This window comes from Chiroxiphia lanceolata, chromosome 3, assembly GCF_009829145.1.
Source record: "Chiroxiphia lanceolata isolate bChiLan1 chromosome 3, bChiLan1.pri, whole genome shotgun sequence".
Lineage (NCBI taxonomy): Eukaryota > Metazoa > Chordata > Aves > Passeriformes > Pipridae > Chiroxiphia > Chiroxiphia lanceolata.
This window is the reverse complement of record NC_045639.1, coordinates 49,423,377-49,441,052: the sequence shown is the minus strand read 5'-3', so window position 1 is coordinate 49,441,052 and position 17,676 is coordinate 49,423,377. Positions and strand designations below refer to the sequence as shown.

The following is a 17,676-nucleotide window of genomic DNA, read 5'->3' as shown; positions in this document are numbered from 1 at the left end:
GTTAATGATAACACTTCAAGATCAGGAGCTTTCTGTCATTATTAAGAACTCTGTTCAAGTACAGTCAAGGAAAGTAAATAGAACACTATGACACATTAGAAACAGAATGTACAATACAACAAATTAGTACAATGCCACTCAGTATAATCAATTATATGTCCTTTACATGAAATAGAATATTTAGGTCAGTTACCCTAGCAATGTAAAAATAACTTTGGAAGTTTGGCAACGGGCAAAAGTTTAGAGAATGGAGCAAATGTACAAAATAATGAGCAGCATAGAAGAGAGTGGATTATTTATCTGTTGTTATGATACAAGAAAAACCAATGTGTCTAATATAAACCAGAGCAAATTTAAAACCAATAAAAGAAAACACTGGACTGCTCAGCACATAATTAGCCATCAGAACTCTTTGACATCAGACATGACTCAGGCGAGAATAATCATAGAATCATAGAATCAGACAGGTTAGAAAGGACCTCTGAGATCATCAAGTCCAACCCTTGATCCACTACCATCACAGTTGCTAGACCATGGCACTAAGTGCCACGTCCAGCCTCATCTTAAAAACCTCCAGGGATGGAGAATCCACCACTTCCCTGGGCAGCCCATTCCAATGGCTGATTACCCTCTCTGTAAAGAATGATCTATACCTTTTGGAACAGCCTATCTCAAGTAGCACATAACTGCCAAACTCTGGATAAAAATAAAGAAGAAAAGGAGCATGCCAGGTGGGGGACTTTACCTCCACCAAGCTCTGTGTGAGAAACTACTAACAGTACAGCCATAGAGCATCCACTTCTTCTGGTTGTCCTCCAAGGAAGAGGAAGATCTCTTTTCAAATAATTTTATTTAAAGAGGGAACCCGAAGTCATATTTCCCCATATAACTGTACAGCACCTTAGAAATTATAGAACCATAACTTTTCTGAGTTTGTTTCTCCCAGGGTTTCCTACTAAAAGAACCGAGTTGACCTTAGATTCAGCTATAACAACAGAGAAGATTGCAACACCTCTTTTGACACTAAGGTTTGATACTCAAACTCATATATCTTAAGAACAATGAACTGTGCTTTGTTCCTTTCTTTGGCATTACTTCCTTGTTGGCTTTTGTAAAAACCTTTTGTCCCTTCTGTATGGTAACCAAGCAATTAACTAAGAAATAGAAGTGTCTGCATGGCAGAGCATGCTAGTACTTCTATGGATTTAGGCCAACTCATTTCAAAAGCACTTTGCATTCATTGTTAAGAAAACCAGGAAATCCCATTTCTTCAGTGGTGATTATAGAGTTCACATGGAAGAAGATAAAGACTGTTCTGCTTAAGTAGATGAATAATCCAAGGCAAACAGTCTCTAATGTGATATTTTAAGAATGCTCCCTAGTTTCAAAACACAATTACTAGTATTTTCTTTCAACAGCACTTTTTCTGAGAAAAGACAACGCAGAAAGAACTGTGTCTTGCCAATACTGCCTAAGGAGTCTTTCCGTCGTGCCTTTTGCAACCGGACTTGTCTATCTCGCATTGGCCTTTTTAGCCACCAGCGCGCTTGTAGCTAATGTGGATAGAATCCTTCTCAAATCTTCATTCACAAAGCCTAGCCATGATGACTTCTGCTGAAAGTTGTTTTTCTCTCTTACGCTGCTCATTACACTGTTCATCTTAATAGAAGTCTTAGACTTCTCTTGCACAATCTGATTGTACAGTGTTCAACCAATGGCTCATGGAGTGTTTGCCTCCAAGATCCTCTGACAATGCTTTGAGTTTCATGGAAAGAAAAACCTAAAACTAAGTCTAGTAGGGAGTACAGCATTTAGTGTCACTAGGATATTACTTAATGTTTTCATGCCCATGAGTCCATGAAGTTTGAAATCTACAGAACAAGTAGGCTGAGCTCTGAGGGGTTCATTGATTTAATTGGAACTAACTAGGAAAATTAATTTGAATACATAATTTCCTAATTAACATGTAATCTAGTTATTAAGAAATTAAACTTACTGGTCGACTTACACGCTATTTTATTATGTGTGCTTTATTTACTTGGGGAAAAACCCATTGTCTTACCACAAAGCATGAAACTAAAAAAAAAGTTAAAGGTAAACCAAAGGGGGGAAAAATTACCAACAAATTGACTATATCAATTAGAGTTATACTGTGTTTACACACTGAAAAATTTCAATGAATGAAGCACAGGTGCTGAAAGTGAGATCCTCATCTTTCTGGCCAGAAAAAGATATCACTAAAAATTCTGTTTCTGCAACTAACAAAATTAGTGCCCTTGGAAATACAAGTTACTTACAAAACAAATAGACAATAAAAAACAATAAATGAAAAGTGAATCTTTCATATTGAAGAAGAACAATATAAAATCTTCAGGAATGTCTCTAGCTTTAATTAGCTTAAAATTTAGGTATTAGTGCAATAGTACAGTAAGAGAGCTTGCAGATGTACAATGATGCAACAAATAACTTTGGAAGAACAATTATGGACTAAACCGTTTCACCCAAATTGAATCTAAGATCATGACACATTTATTCACTAACATTACTACATCTGCAGAAAGTATGTATGGGCATTTGCTAGGGTTTCAGACGGTTAATTTTTAAGGTACATTGATAATTCTCCCTTTAGTTGTGAAGCTGGATGTCCTGGAATCCTGGGCCATTGCAGATCTCTATTGCTCCTAAATTATTTGGAAGAACAGGAAATGTCTTGTCAATATAGGTAATGCAAACAAGCAATAAATCCTTCAAAAATGCTCTGTACAGCCATTCAAATTAATATAATTGTTTATCTTTGGAAATATTGCAATTAACAGATTGCTAAAACAGACTGTAATATCAAAACATCCTCAGCTTAATCAGGACAGTAGGTGCAAACTGGAAATGAACAATTGCTGTTGCTCAAGATACACTACAGCTTACTCCCAGTCTTGTGAAGCATTAACTGCTTTGGTTAGAAAGGATCTGGACTGAGATATTTGAGATAGAAGAACCTCCCAAGTTATCGAAAATCAGCTTTGTAGTAAGAATATAAAAATATTGTAATATGTTACCAATTACAATTGTAAAGCACCTTATGAATGCAGTGCAGGTTTAAATTTTTTCATATAAATCTTCATTCCCTTGCAAAGTCCAGTGAGTAGCTGTACTGGGTTTGGCTAGGATTCAGGTAAATTTCTTCCCAGCAGCTTGTACAGAGGGGATATATTTGAGATTTGCGATGGAAACAGTGTTGATAACACAGGGATGTTTCAGTTATTGCAGAGAAGTGACTACACAGAGTCAAGGCCTTTTCTGCTTCTCACACTGCTCTGCCAGCAAGTGTGTTGGAAGAGCACAAGAAGGGACCAGAGGGGACACAGTCCAGATACCTGACCCCAACTGACCAAACAGGCACACATCACCATATGTTGTCACACTCAGCAATAAAAGCTGGGGGAAAAAGAAGGAAAAGAGAGATGTTGGGAGTGATGACATTTGTCTTCCCAAGTCCCCACTATAAGTGGAGCCCTGCTTTCCTGGGGATGGCTGAACATCTGTCTGCCCATGGGAAGCATCGAATGAATTCCTTGGTTTGCTTTGCTTTTTACCTATTAAGTTGTCATTACCTAAATCTACAAGTTTTTTCATTTTTACCCAGATTCTGTCCCCCATCCTGCTGGGGAGGAGTAAGCCAGCAGATGTGTAGCTCTGAGCTGCCAGATGGGGTTAAACCACAACACTCAAAACTAATTGTATTTTTAAAGACAGCCTAGTTTCTAATAAATGGGGCAGAAATAACCATAAAATGGATACACCTAATCCAAAAATTGCAAACATCAGGACTAGTATTCTCAATGTATTTTGTCCAAAATGTTCACCCTGTTTCAAGTCTCGAGCAGAACTTAGTTATAGCCACCATGCCATACTCATCTCTGACCTAGTTCATGCAGTCAAAAACAAGCATAAGCATCTACATATGATTCTAACTAGCTTTTACAATAATATAGCAACCCCTTCTCTCAAATAAAACAAATGTTGGAACACAAAGATGTACCACTGGGCTACCCTCACAAACATGAGAACAGGAATACTGAATGAGAGCATGGGTGAACTGTAGCCCAACATCTCGTCTCAAACAATACTTGCAACTGAAAGCCTACAAAGAGCATAAAGGCATATGCAGTATAGTTGGCAAATACTTTTAACAGTCCCTAAGAATTTTTAGCTCAAGCACTTCCTGAGTCGGATATGGTTGCTACGTATTTATAGAATCTTCAATGGATTTCTTTTCTGAAGACTTGTACCATGATTCCATGTAAATATTTAGTGCCCATTAACATTTATATTAACTAACATGAAAGGTCCAGCACAACACTAAAATCAGCTTCAAGTTCAACCATCATCCTCTTATCCACAAGTTATTAGTTCTTGCCATTCCCAAACTTCAGCCAATCTAGCAATCCCAATGCAAAACACAAAAAAATCAATTTGTTCAGTCTCTATTCTCTAAACCACTGTTGTAGTCTAAACCTTAAGTATACTTACCTAAAGAACACATGCTGGCAGTGGATAAAACCTCAATCACAAGCCTTGGCTGAAAGCTTATCCTAGGTATATAGGAATAGAAGTATGAACTACCAATGCCACTATTTCTTTCTGTTCTTACTGTCTCATTAATCTTAACAATGAACATTAGGTAATCCTAGACTTTGGTGCAGCAACTCACTGTACCACAGCAGTGCAGCAACCTGCTACTCATTGCAATCAACCAGGCACAAAGCTAAACTTAGGTAATTTCTTCCGGCCAGTCCAGGCTTCAGCCTGTCTCTGCTGGTCCTTAAGCATACATCAGCAGTAAATATTGCTCTTTACAGAATCACAGAATACGCTGAGTTGGAAGGATCCACAAGAATCATCGAGTCCAACTCTGAGCCCTGCACAGGACAATCCCCAAGAGTCACACGATGTGTCTGAGAGTATCATTCAAACCCTTCTTGAACTCAGACAGGCTTGGTGTTGTGACCATTTCTCCAGGGAGCCTGTTGCGGTGACCAACCACCCTCTGGGTGAAGAACTCTTTTCTAATATCTGACCTAAACCTTCTCTGACACAACTTTAGGCCATTGCCTTGGGTCCTGTCACTGTCACCACAGAGAAGAGATCAGTGTCTGCACCTCCTCTTCCCCTCACCAGGAAGTTGTAGATTGTGATAAGATCTCTCCTCAGTCTCCTCTTCTCCAGGTTGAACAAAGTGACCTCAGCCGATCCTAACAGGGCTTCCCCTCAAGGCCCTTCACCATCTTTGTTGTCTACCTTTTGACACTCTCTAAGAGCTTAATATCTTTCTTATACTGTGGCGCCCCAAACTGCACACAGTATTCAAGATGAGGCCACACCAGTGCAGAGCAGAGCGGGACAATCCTCCTCTTTGACCAGCTGGTGATGCTTTGCCTGGTAGCCCCCAGGACGCGGTTGGCCCTCCTGGCTGCCAGGGCACTGCTGACTCATATTCAACTTGCTGTCAACCACTGCACTCTCTAAAAAGAACTTCAGCACTACTCTGACCTTCCTCTATATACACTGGTGACCTCTGCCTGTGCCACAATTACCCCTAAATCACTTGTTTCTCTTGGCACCGACCATTAACTCCTCACTTTTTTCCCTAATAGCCCAAACCCTAATTGAGATAGATGCTGATGGCTCAGGTTTAATTCAGAAGATTGGGCTTGATGGCATAGAGCTTCATCAAATTAATTTAAAAAGCATTTAATTCATTATCCATTCTTACTAGCCAGACTCTCTTTCAGTGCCAACAGAGACATCAATTCCTATTCACCATAGCTGTTGAAACCTGGGAAAGATCACATTCTTGGTAGCTTCTAATGGTGCAATTAAGAAAAGCTATAAAGGCAGCAGCTCTTTTGAGCTCTTCAGCCTGTCATCTCTAGCAACTGCTTAGCTCCTGAAGGGAATTGCTACCTAATTAGAAAGCAATAATGATGCCAGACCCAATGGAGCATCCCGTAGAGACTCACGGGAAGTCTGCCTAAGCAAGTTCAAAGCAATTTTCCTGCCTTCTCCATATGTTTTTGAGGTCCCATTCCAGCAATGCAATATATCCACCAATAATTCTGACTGATTTTCCACAGTGCAGATGACTGTGCTGACTCTTCTATGCAATTATGGGGGGAAAAAAGAAGCCTGATCTTACTGGAAATTAAGAAAAGTGATTTTAAGGTGATCAAAATATATTGCCCAGATGTTTGTACACGTTACTTTCAGGGGCCTTCTACATTAACTTTATTCACAGCAATTGAAATTATAATGGTGTAACTTTTTTTTCATAAGCACTGTCTGCTTTTGGGATTTTTTTTACAAATTATTTCAAAAAATATTAGCCTTTTTATATACTGATATTTCTATTTAGGATTTTGATCATTAGTTGCATATAAAACAAGTAGCATTTACTATCAAAAAGACAATATTAGTCAAAAGACAGTCTTTTTAACATTTTTATCACTGTAACTGCAAGTTTTGTTTTAAAATAAAACACAGAAAACCTATCTTGCAATTACCACAGAATACTAAACTTACAAGGCATTTTCTCAGACAGCTTGCAAGCATCTATTTCTCTTTCAGATACAGGAATAGCAACACTACCCAGGTTCTTACAGATTGACACAAAATTTGTACAGGAATTGTCTCTGTCTCACAAACGGTCTGAATAAATGGGGTAAGAGAATGAACACAAACAGATATCAAGGTATGCACATCCAGGGTTGCCCCATCCCAGGTGCAGAATTCAGCACTTATCTTTGTTAAACTTCACATGGTTGGTAGTTGACCAGCCCTCTAATTTGTCGAGGTCTCAACCAGGCCTCCCTGCCTTTGAGGGAGCCAAAAGCTTCTCCCAATTTTGGATCATCTGCAAACTTAGTACTCCTTCGAAGCCTGTGTCCAAGTCATTTATGAAGATATTGAAGAGCACAGGGCCTAAGATGGAGCCCTGTAGAACCCCCCCACCAGTAACAGGTCACCAGTCTGATGTTACCCCATTCACTCTGACGCTTTCTGCCTGTTGCTCATCATATGATGTGTTTACCCAGCTGTGTGCTGGCCATTTGGTTCAGAAGGATACTGTGAGAGATGGCATCAACAGCCTTACTGAAATCCAAATATCTAATAAGTAATTGTTATATCTCCAATGAACACAGGTGCAATCTTACAGTGTGTGTATAAGATGTACTTCCAATTTCCACAATGCACTTGAAAAAGAAACAATATTTTCTAGAATTAGGAGAAAATCATTACCTGATGAAACATAGTGTTATCCATCCGACACAAGGATTACCAAACAAAATGAGGACTGAATCACAGAGTTACACAGAAGAGTTGGTTTTATCACCACGCTCAGCACTTTTCCTCAACAATTATAAATATTAAGAGCATCAATACTATTCATTTGTCCCAGAGCAGACTCCTAGAGAATCGGGTCAGTACTCTCCTAATTTTTCTTGATAACAATGACACAGATCTAGCCTTAAATCAGAAGAGTGAATGTTCTCCGCATATGGGGCCAGAACTGTACTTTCTAGTAAATGAATGACATTTTTATCTTGTTCTCATAGACCTGTAAACACAGAATACTTTACTGGAATACAGATATTCCTCATTATACAGAATTTTTCCATTTCCAAACAAAGAAATAACATATCAATCTGTTTGCTATCAATTGCATTCCCATCATTCTGACATCACAAGTCCTATGATAAAGGGTAAAGCAGTCTAGAAGCAATGTGGAAAGTTGAAAAATGAAATACAGCCTCTATTTTGCATAAATCACTGTCTGTAGATTTTAAGTTTTAACCATAAGCCTAATCCAAACAAAAAGCTCCCTATAAACGTTAGCAGAGTATAGTTCAAAACTTGAAACTGTCTAATTGCTTGTTGCCTCTATAGGAATTCTGCAGCTCATAGCAGTGGTCTCCAAAGTAGGGAGTGTGCACAAGGGAAAAAAATATTAGAGCTTGAGTAGTTCATGTATACAACTGATAAAGGAATAAGTACACATATACTGGAGGGGTGCACTCAAACCCCTTTTACTAGTTGGGTTGCACAATCAGAAAAAGTTTGGAAACCACTCGCATATAGCATGACTAAAGGAAAAAAAAATATGTTTCAATGCTTAGGAGAGACAAAGAATGCTAAAGTACCTTTCTAATACTGGGTTTGGTTTATAAATTGCAATCCATCTGAGAAACAAGGGCAAGAAAGAAGAAAGGTTATTCAAGGTCTTAAATGTGTTCCCAAGGGTAAACTTTTAGTCCCACTGTGTTCAGTTCCCAACTATCAACAATTTTCACTGCTTTCATAAACACCAGGTTTTCACAGAGATTTTTGACTAGAGAGTATTGAGATACGTGGGGGTTTTTGGTAGGATGAAGTTCTTACTGAGACTAAATACTGTAGTATAATAGAGCCTTTAATCGACTCAGAAAGCAAAATTTACAGTGCAAAACAGTATGAAAGTATAGCAAGTGCTGAAATCAAAATTTCAACTATTTTATAGCACCATTCTCTACTGTTTCATGAGAAAATGGGGCTACTTTTGCAATAAAATTTTTGTTTTGAGACAAAAAAATATGTATTCAAAAGTTTAGTAAGCTGTCATTAGCTTTCATTGATTTAAATTCATTATCTACAGCTCAACAGAAGCTAAAGGAAAATCTTTCCTGACAACTTAATCAAAGTTTATCAGGTCAATTGCTGAACTTGGAAAGACGTGCATTGACTTAAACCAACGCTTTTTCATCCATTCATCCAAAAGGCCTTAGTAACATTCCAGAATGAATGACAAAAAATGAGTGGGGATAGATTAGTTAGGAAATCAGTGTCAGAATTGCTGTAACTTTCGATTTTTTTTGTGTCACAGATTTCCTGTTTTCCCCTTTTACACTATCAGCATTTCTGATAATATAAATCTAGATTCACATACAAACAGGGGTAGTTCTGTATACTAAGAGCTGTTCCATCAAATAAGAAAATAGTAAGATAAGATTAAAAAAAAATAATTCAGCTTATATCTCCATATGCCTGAATACCATTCAGGGCAATAAGAATTCATATGGAAATGTATATGGCACCAAAACATTCAGAAGTTTACTGCTGAGAGTTACCCCTGTTTACTAGAGGGGCACTCTGTATCACAGTGGTTTATCACACGACAAACACAAAAGACATGCTACAGTTAAAGCAGAAGGTATAAGCTTAATTTAAAAAACACTAATACAAGCTATTTATTCTGTGTTATGACAGTTCTGCATTACAACCAGGTTACCGCAACATGTTACTAGACTACAGAAGAAACAAACTTACTAAGCTACCATTAGGACATCTTTAAGCTACTCCACCCTATGTAAAATAACTTCCCTTCTTTTTCTCCGACAGTGCTAAAAAAATAAAGTGTCCCTGATGGCTTAGACATGACCAGAAAAATTTTGATAAACTGTTTGAAACAGTAAATATGAGAGGCTGCACGGCTGTGGCTAAAACAACAACAACAAAGTTACTAACAAAGGGTGCAGTGGGGAAGTGGGAAGAATTAGATACTGGCAGTCTGCAACAACAGAAAAGTAAACAAAATGGGAATCGAGGTGTGAAATATCAAACAGAAATATAATATGAAATAAGAAACTACTGTGTAGTAAAGGCTGCGTAACTAGAAATGAAATAAGAACAAAGGAGCATTTGAGAATGATTTCAAGAGAGAAATAAGTGATACAATGGAAACTTTCAGTTATAGCAGACAAAAAGAAAAGGGCATGAGCACATACATCAGATACCTTTTTCATTTCAAGCCTGAGAGCACCATGCATTCAGGCTTACATAATTTAGGATGAGAAAGCTGCTCAAAATACAGAAATTGAGCTCACAAGTCAAAACAGCAACCGTGAAAGAAAGTCAATGCTTTCTATTTATTTATTTGTCCTTGCAGGAAGAAATATACATTTACACAGAAATATACAAATTGCCACTAAACACTCAACAAATAGTGAATCATTTAAAAATAACTCAAGAGATGCTACTTACAAAGAAATATTTAAGAAATCAATAGGAAGAATGCTTTCTTTAATATATTTACTTTCCTTGGGTTCATTATAACATAAAGCAAACATTCCAGGCACAGGGAATTCTTTTCCCTTCTGTAAGTGAAACTTATGTGCTATGAGAGTCATTAATCATTTTGCCCCGAAAACTTCAGCTAGTTTAGTTCCTCTACCTGATGAAAATGGGGGGGCCTGAATTCCCAAAATTATTGTCCTGATTTGAGGTTCTTTTAAACCCAAAACCATTTCAGTGAACATTCAACTTCTGACGGCTCCTGATCACCAGTTGAAGGCTTCACTCCTTCTGCTATGCTCGAGGTCCGAGGTACCCTGGCTGCTAGCCCAGGTATGGTACAAGACACGCATCCCCCCAGCTTGGCAGGACGATGCTCCCAGACAGGCTCACCACAAAGTACCACAGGAGGAAAAGAGCACAACTTCGACGTGAGCTGGGCCTCCAGTTTGAACAAGCAAACAAACTAAAAAAAAAAATACAACCCGAGAACAACCAAACCCCACCTCGCCTTTTGAAATCCCTTTTAATTAAGCACCCACATAAGCAAGCAGACTTTGTCAGCACCAGCTATGAGCACGCACAGGACTACGGGCCCGCACCCGTGTCCGCCGGTGCCATGGCGACACGGCCGCCACGCACAGGTGCGCACGGACGACGCCTCCCGGTCCCGAGGAAGGGAAGCCTCGGGGAAAAGTTTCTAGCCGGCCAAGAGGGCACCCCGGCCGGGCATCCTGGTCTGTTTCCCGGCGCGCCTCCAGTGTCCGGGCAGGCGGCGTGGACAGCCCTGCTCCCGTGCCCTCCCTCCCTCCCTCCCGGGGCTCTCACGGTTTGGGGGAGGCGCTGGTAGGGCCGCCGAGATCCTTCTTCTTGCTCCCCTTGGAGGCCATGGCCACTGTGCTGCCCCGCCGCGTCCGCCGCGTTGCCCGGCAACCCCGCCGGGCCGAGGTGGCGGGTCTGGCGCCGCCTCAGCGCTACCCCGGTGCCCCGCGGGGGAGCGACCGAGCCCGTCCTCGCTCCAGGTCGGCGGGGTGAGCCCGGACGCCATCCCCACCGCCTGCTTCACGTTCAAGGAGCCAAAAACAGGGCGTGAAGTGCCTTTGCGGACAAAGGTGATGGTGCATTCTGATCTTCTGCGTCAGCTTCGAGGATCTTTCCAAAGAAAGTAACTTGTTTGCCAGTGGCACTAAATTAGGAGGAGCTGTCGGCTCTCTCGAAGGTAGGGAGGCCCTGCAGAGAGACCTCGACAAATTAGAGAGGTGGGCAACCACCAACCGCATGAAGTTTAAAAAAAGACAAAAACCGGATTCTGCAGCTGGGACGGGGCAACCACAGGCGTAAGTACAGACTGGGGAACGAGAGGTTGGAGGGCAGCCTGCGAAAAGGGACCTGGGCCCTGGTCGACGGCAAGCTGAATATGAGTCAGCAGGGCCCTGGCAGCCTAGAGAAATTTTAGAGCTAGATTATGCAAGTTTTTGTTTTCTCTTTTTATTTTCAAATGACGCAACTCATTCCTGATACAAAGCCTATGATTACCAAAGTGAATGGAATTCCACCAAGGTCAGGTAAAACTAACATTAATGTGCTGGGTTTGAATGCAGCAGATAGTTAACTTCATCTTAGTTTATATGCAGACTTTCAAATACATGCCCCAGATTACATTATTACCAACAGCTCCTATTTCTCTTAACCTACTTGCTGTTTCCCAGTCTTTAGTGAGTGATAAATTCTTTATTCAGTCTCAGTCTTTTTGAAATATATATTTGAAAAAAAATCAATGAATATCTGTTTGTCAAATTGCAGAGAGCAGGAGTAGATAAAAAATAAGAGGAAAAAATATGCAGTCGCTGCTACATCTAGAGGCTTGTTTTAGACAAATGTCAGATCTTGATTTATATGAAGATGACAGGCAGCCAGATATATACTCATAAATTTTAAAGCGGAGAATTCTTCCGTATCTTGGCATTTCCTTCAGCATTATGGCCAGCAGCATCCATTCTAAATAAGGTACTTTGGGACACTTCTCACTTGGGAGCCAAATAAACATTTCAAGTTTATTTATTTCTTTTCATAATGAATAGTTGGTCTTCTCTTCATACAATTATGCTATCAAATATTTAGTAGAGCATACTGATTATAAAAAAAAACCACAAAACAAACAAACAAAAAAAACCCAAACAAAAAACCAAACCAAACCAAAAACCAAACCAAAACAAAAAAAAAACCCCACAACCAAAAACCAGCAAAGAGAGAGGTGAGTTCAAACATTTGGCTACCTCTTTAGTACCAGCATAGTGCTGTTAACCTCCACACCATGCTGGGTGCTGACACCAAGTTGTAGACTGGGCTGGAATTTACAGGACTGAGTTTGTGATGCAAACTGCAGACAAAAAGATCTCAGATAATCTGTGATTTCCATATATGCCTCTGAATCCTCTTTTCTTTCCTATACTTACTAGGCAGAGAAAATACTATAGAAAAGTATCTATAAAACGTTGGTGTAAGAGGCTACAAGTACTAGTTGGAGACAGCAGAACACTACCAAAACCACTCTCAGGGGTCTTGCAGCCCAGACTTAACTCTCCTCTGATTTTACAGAAGGCACAAGAATTTCAGAACAAGACAGGGAAAAGTTTTTTGCCTTAAGAGAAGGCCTGGGAGTGTGGTAGGGTAGCAAACCTTAATTAGAAATAGCTGAAGAGTAGGCTGAAGACAATCAGATTCTTCTCAGAGGTGCCAAGTGACAGGATTAGAATCAATGTGAAAACTTAAAACCAGGAAATTTCCGTAGGAATACATGATCTTCCAAGGCCATTTCCAACATTACCTATTCTGTGATTCTGAGAAGTTTTCCGTGAAAAAAATGTTAAGGTCAAAATCAGACAGAGGCTTCTATAAGAACAGATGCTGCATCTTCAAGCATGAGGTTGCAAATAAATTAAGAGATGAAAGGGAAATAAAATTGCTTTTGATTTTCTTTTTGGGTTTTGGAGACTTTTTCCCCCCCACACTTCTTTTACCCAATGATAGGAAAATTTAGGTTCTGAAACTAATTCATTTAAAAGATCAAAAGAAGGGCACCCTTACTTCCACTACTCTCTTTTATCTGTTTACTAAGTGAAAGAGTAGGTGGGAGTGATATAAGGAAGGAACAGGTCAGTGGGGAAACTGTAAACAGGGGGAAGATAGCAGTGCATTGGCATTTCAGGAACAGCAGGCAGTAAAGGATCAGAATAAAAACTGAAGGGTGATCCAAAAAAGGGCAATTGTGAGTGAGAAAATAAAAATCCTGTAGTATGTGATAGAGCTTGAGAGGAGCAGTCTGTGCACAATTAGGAACAGTCACATACGGAGATGACATAGGCCAAGGAACTGAATTTGAGCAAAATATCAAACAGATGGACTGAAACCTTTCACCAGCAGCTGTATTCTGTTAACTCTTAAGTAAGCCCGAGGTTAGGGAGAAAAGTGAGGAAAGGGATTATGAGAGATTTTTTTGGGGTAAACTTATGGAGTATGACAAGGTATAGGGGAAGAAAATTGCAGCCAGCTGCTTAACAGAAAATAGTCTTTGCCTAAGCCCAGGGCTTTCTGCCTGCTGCCATTTCAAAGATATCTTATGGTACCATGTCTCATCTGATCTTTTCAGGGACATGGTTTTTCTAGCATTCCAGCATCCCCTGAATTTGACATGGTGCTAGAAAGAACTCTGATGAACCCCAGCTGTGTTACTATCTTCACTTATCTTTAAAAAAAAAAAAAAAAATCACATTCTCATGCTAGTCTCATTTTGGAGAAACACAGAACCAAAATATTCAGTAAAATATCAAACAGCTGTCCAAGTTCAATTTAAATATCACAATACCATTGGGTCCCATGAGACTGATCAGGGCGAATACTTAACTTCAGGCTGAAGTGTTCCATGAATTAGGGATCACCACCAATTTTGATCCTCTCTCCACTTAAATATTGAATAGAATATAGTGTAGGCCCCAAGAGCAGGCATCAGAGGAAATTCAAGTAGCTCAGAGACACATGCAGAGCCATGGTATTTCTTGTTAATTTTATGTTTAATGATTCATAACAGGAATATCTTTCTATGTCAAAATCAAAGGCTTCCTGGGTTTGATACTGTGTCAAAACCCTACCTGAAGTTTGGAGTTAAAGTCAACTGTGGTACTGTAGCTATTGGAACTGTTACAAAATGGAGGTAGTATTCTAAATATTTGGCTAAAAGATATAATGAAATTGTGACTGTAGCCTGAGGGACAGTAGAAAATTTCTAGTTTAAAAATGAAAATACACAATGTTAATATAGTGCAACCTTTTTGCTGTAGAATCTATTAAATCCCCTAGTACACTGTTTTACTCTAGTATTTTGTTTTTTTACAATTTGGAACGTAACCTTTTTACAGGAGATTTAAAAAGTTGAAGTCTTGTTGTTCTAAAGTAAAGGCATGCTGCAGGTCACAACATATCCTTTCTGACAGTGATTAACTTCAGTGCACTTTTAAGTGAGGTTACAGGCTACACAAAAAGTTGTACTATTTTAAAAATGCAAAATATATGATTGCTAGATAAGTATTTTTTAGAGTGTGATTAACATTCTTCATAAAAAGTCAAGAACAAGACCATAAACTGATATGTCTGCAAGATATATTAAAACTTGTTTACCAAATCTACCAAATCGACGTAAAAATACGTTATCTTCTCTAAATAAAAAAAAAAACCCAACACAACAACACTACAATGTGGTTTACATTCTATAACTTCTGAAACACAAAAATTACATAAGGTATTGCGACACTTGTGCCAGAGATATAAACAAGTTCCACCATCACTATTTGAACTATGCCAAGTCTCATCTAATTCTGCTTAAAACAATAACACAATGAAAAATGGCATCCCACTGGACCATCTGACAAAGTCCTTGCTCCTTAAACTACTAAATACTAGAAGGCAGTGATTTTTGGATATCTTGAGGCAAAGTACAGTTGAAAACAGTAATTCTCTAAGTTTCAAGCAAAGTAGTTTGCCTGTGTGGTGGGTTGACTCTAGCTGGACACCAGGTGCCCACCAAAGCCACTCTATCACTCCCCTCCTCAGCTTGACAGAGGAAAGTGTAACGAAAGGCTCATGGTTCAAGATACAGACATAGATTACCCATGACAGAAACTGGTGAGTGAACAGACTTGACTTGGGGAAATTAGTTTAGTTTATTACCAATCAAATCAGAGTAGGATAATGAGAAATACAAACCAAATCTTAAAGACACCTTCCCCCACCCCTCCCTTCTTCTTCAGCTTAACTTTACTCACAATTTTCTCTACCTCCTCCACCTAATGGCATAGAGAGGTGAGGAATAGGGGTTGCAGTCATTTTATCACACATTGTCTGTGCTGCTCCTTCCTTCTCAAAGGAAGGACTCCTCACATTTTCCCCACTCCAGCATGGGGCCCCTCTCATGGGAGACAGTCCTCTACAAACTTCTTCAGTGAGTTCTCCCCATGGGCTTCATAAACTGCTCCAGTGTAGGTCCCTTTCATGGGGTGCAGTCCTTCAGGAACAGCTCCAGTATGGGTCCCCCACAGGGTCCCAAGTCCTGTGAGAAAACCTGCTTCAGTGTGGGTTCCTACTCTCACAGGTAGACTTTTTGCTACATCAATGCTGGGATAGTACTGCCAACTAAAATTCACTAATTATAACCAAAGATGCTTGGACATATTATGAACAGTAGAAATAGATAATATGGGCCAAATACAACATTACTTCAATATCACAGTCTACAGGACACTTCTGAGACAAAAAAGTTTAAAAAAATATACCCATCTGAATGCAAGAAACAAAGTCCATTATTCTGGATGGATACTACCTACTGTTTTGATACATACCAGTAAAGGGCAGGAGGGTTTAGAAACAGAGTTAACAGGCTGTCCATGCTATCTGTAATCTTTAGGAAGCCATGAGCTTTCCAAAAGACCAGTAAGTTAAGCTTTCAGAAGGGTTATGATAATACACAGGTTAAAAGTTCAAGTTAAAAAGAAAAAGAGAAAAAAGTAAAACCAGAAGCCTATATGTTTTATCAAAAGGCTGAACAATTTGTTTCATTAAATAGGACCTGCAAAAGACAAACATGCCACATGAAACATAGCAGCTACCTTTTACTCCCAGTTACATGGGCAATAAGGCCAGAAATCCTGCATATTTTAACTTCATTTAGAGTTCAGGCCAAATGACAATTTACCCAGTGATAAAGAGAATGAGTGTGGTGGTCTCACATATCTTTGCAAAAGAATGAAAGAACCAACAGAGATGCTGGGCCTCTGCTTGTACCCTTACCGAGCCAAAGCTATCCAAAGCACCATCTCTACCTAAAAAAGGTAGGGTTTTTTTAGTGTACTTGGGTCAGAAAGAATTTTGTATTTGCACAGAGCAAAATGATAAAATAACCATTTAGTAAAATTTATTCATATGAGTATGAAAGCCATGTAGGATGTCTAAGCAACAAGTTTTCACTGATTGACTGCTCTATTAGGTGGTGATAAAAAAAGAGGCCATAATCACATATTTAAAAATACACCAAATACTTTTCCTGTTTACACAAATTGAAGCAGCGAAATGAGCTACAAACAGAGCATCATGATGACCATGAACAATACAGGCACAAATAATCTTCACTATATAGTTAGATCTGAATCCAGTATATTCCTTATATTCAATATTATTTTCCTACACGACAAAGAACTCTGAAGTGACCTTTTGCATACTGTCAAGTGAATGATATATTTCCATTCAGAATCATTATCATCTCTCTAGGATTTTATTATTATAATTTTTATTCCTGGCCTGCTGCTAATCCCATTTCTTCAATCCCCTAGCAATCCCTTCCTTCAATCATATGAAGGATGAAGGCATAAACACACTTAGAGAACTGTGTTTCTATAGCAAATAAGGTGTTCTGTTTAGAATCAAGGTCAGTAGCAAGACATTAAGACTAAGATAAGGAAGCAACAGTTTAAGAGCAAAGTGTTCCACCATTCAGTACTATGGTTTTACTACACATACTTTTTTCTAATATTTCCTTTTATCACCATATATCAAATGGTAACTCAGGCACTGTGTCTCTAAGAATGACTTAAACTATTTCCCATTCGTGCAGAGGTTTAGAATTTACATACAACTGTTTGGGAAACAAAAAGTCTACCTCCACTGGCTGTTTCCCCGGTAAAAGCAGGCATTTACATTTGTGCAGCTTTAATTAAAGTTTAGAAAAAGACAGTACACAGGAGATTAAACACCTTATCAAGACTGAGTTTACAGCCTAAATGGAGTTGTTCAAGTGATTGAATAGGAAGATTATGGTAGTTTCAGGTTAGCCAGAAAGGTTAACAACTCAGACAAGCCAGCAAGCAAGGAACATGAATGGGATGCAACTTCCTTTCTGAAATGCTACAGGCTTTCAAAAGAAAAAAAGAGCAATCAAGCTTTACACATGCAATAAGTCTGCACAAATCTAAAGGACATTCTTTACAGTGGTGTACAGTAGAAAGAGACCATGGACACATAAATGAAAGT

The 17,676-nt window shown here is 39.1% G+C and overlaps 1 protein-coding gene across 1 annotated transcript in view; it reads right to left on the bottom strand.

Moving 5' to 3' along the window:
* Positions 1 to 11,049, bottom strand: part of ADGB (androglobin) — a 114,213-nt gene extending 103,164 nt beyond the window's left edge. The window contains 1 exon segment of the mRNA XM_032683883.1: positions 10,930 to 11,049. Coding sequence (XP_032539774.1) covers positions 10,930 to 10,991 — 62 coding nt within the window. The 5' untranslated portion in view covers positions 10,992 to 11,049.
* Positions 11,050 to 17,676: the final 6,627 nt, after the last annotated feature.